Raw genomic sequence first — 1468 nt, forward strand, 5'->3', positions numbered from 1 at the left:
CTCGTGGGGGCCTGGGGCCCTAGTGGCCAGACAGGCGCCCGACAGCTGGCAGCTGCTACCTGGCGGAGATGATGGACAGGAAGGGCCGCTTGTCCCGGGCAGAGGCCACGGTGGTCTTCACTCCGTTGTCGATGATCATGCCGGCCTGGGGGCAGAGGACACCCTGCACCGCTGGGCCATGAGTGCAGGGCGGGCTGCGGGCCCCACACTGCTCGGGCGGACGCCCCTGCGTGGGCGAGGGCCGGGGCATCCGGCTGCCCCCCAGGGAGCGGGGCGCTGGCCTTCCAGTTTACCCTGGACCCATAGCTGAGCAGCCTCCAAGAGCCGGCAGCTGGAAGTGGGCGCCGCCTGCCCGGGCCGCCCTGGGAGTCGCGGCCCCAGGCCTGACGTCTGCAGCCCGGCCTGACCGTCCCCGGAACTGTGTGGACTCGCTGCCCACAGGGGCTCCCAGTGCCCCTGGGGGCCAAGCCGGCCAGGGCAGGGCGCCGCGCACACCCTGGGCAGCGTGGCCATGCTGCTCCTGTTCCTCAGACAGAGGCCAGCCTGTCTCTGACCACTGCCGGCCGGAGGGCCCGGGGAGGCAGCACCTGGCCACTCACCCGGTAGTTGGAGTGCGCGCGGTTGTTCTGGAACTTTCCCAGGGGGATGTGCTCCGAATAGCCGGGGGGGTACATGCCCTCCGAGGGGCCCGTGGGCACATGGTGGAAGATGAACCAAAACCCGGTCTCCTGCGGGGACACGGGCAGCGAGGCGTCCCGCGCGGCGGCTCCGTCCCGCTCTCCGCGGGCCCCGTGTTGAGCCTCCCGTGACCCGCTTCCGCCCCACCAGTGGCAGGCGACAGGAGCGTCTGGCCACAGCAACCCGACCCCGGCTCCCTGCGTCTCGGGCCCGGCCAGAGCTGGGCTCCTGTCGGCGCCGGCAAGTGCGGCTGGCCGCCAGCCCTCCACAGGCCGGACCAGACGCTGCCTGGCTTGGCCCCCAGGGCCCGCTCACCTCGGAGCCGGCAGCCGCACAGTCGATCAGGTTGTTGTTGGGGTTGGCCATCCAGAAGGTGGACACGGCGCTGGGGGCAGGGCGCGAGAAAGTCACCGCAGCCCGGGCTGGGCCCGGCCAGCAACCCTCTGTGTGGCCCGCAGCGGGGGCTGAGGACCCGCATCCGAGTGGACCAGCCTGCTGCGGGGAGCGGCCCGAGCACCTCAGCCACCCCAACTCCACGGGCCGGCCCAGAAAGGGAGAGCCGGCAGCTGGCCCTGACCCCGAGGCCGGCGGGCGGCGGGGCTCACTTGCAGTCCTGCCTGGGCCTGGGCACGTAGCCCGGGTAGCTGTCCTCTGTGATGGCCTTGCACATGCGGCTGTCCCGGTCCGACGGCAGAAGGGTCCCCGGCCTGACCAGCAGCCCCAGGCAGTGCTGGAAGGTGTTGCGCTCCTCGGGCCCGTCCTCCGTGAAGAAGCAATGGCCCAGCGAGTC

General features: G+C 72.1%; 1 protein-coding gene across 1 annotated transcript in view; it reads right to left on the reverse strand.

The window, feature by feature from the left end:
- The window catches only part of CEMIP (cell migration inducing protein, hyaluronan binding), a 40995-nt gene that overhangs the window by 7161 nt on the left and 32366 nt on the right, over positions 1 to 1468 (reverse strand). The window contains exons 3-6 of the mRNA XM_012732701.1: positions 1284 to 1468; positions 994 to 1063; positions 600 to 728; positions 60 to 145 (exon numbers count right to left, since the gene is read on the reverse strand). The exon at positions 1284 to 1468 is cut by the window's right edge and continues 15 nt beyond it. Coding sequence (XP_012588155.1) covers positions 60 to 145; positions 600 to 728; positions 994 to 1063; positions 1284 to 1468 — 470 coding nt within the window. The remainder of the gene's footprint in view (positions 1 to 59; positions 146 to 599; positions 729 to 993; positions 1064 to 1283) is intronic.

The sequence above is a fragment of the Condylura cristata genome, unplaced genomic scaffold (genome assembly GCF_000260355.1).
Source record: "Condylura cristata isolate star-nosed mole 26May11 unplaced genomic scaffold, ConCri1.0 scaffold00035, whole genome shotgun sequence".
NCBI lineage: Eukaryota > Metazoa > Chordata > Mammalia > Eulipotyphla > Talpidae > Condylura > Condylura cristata.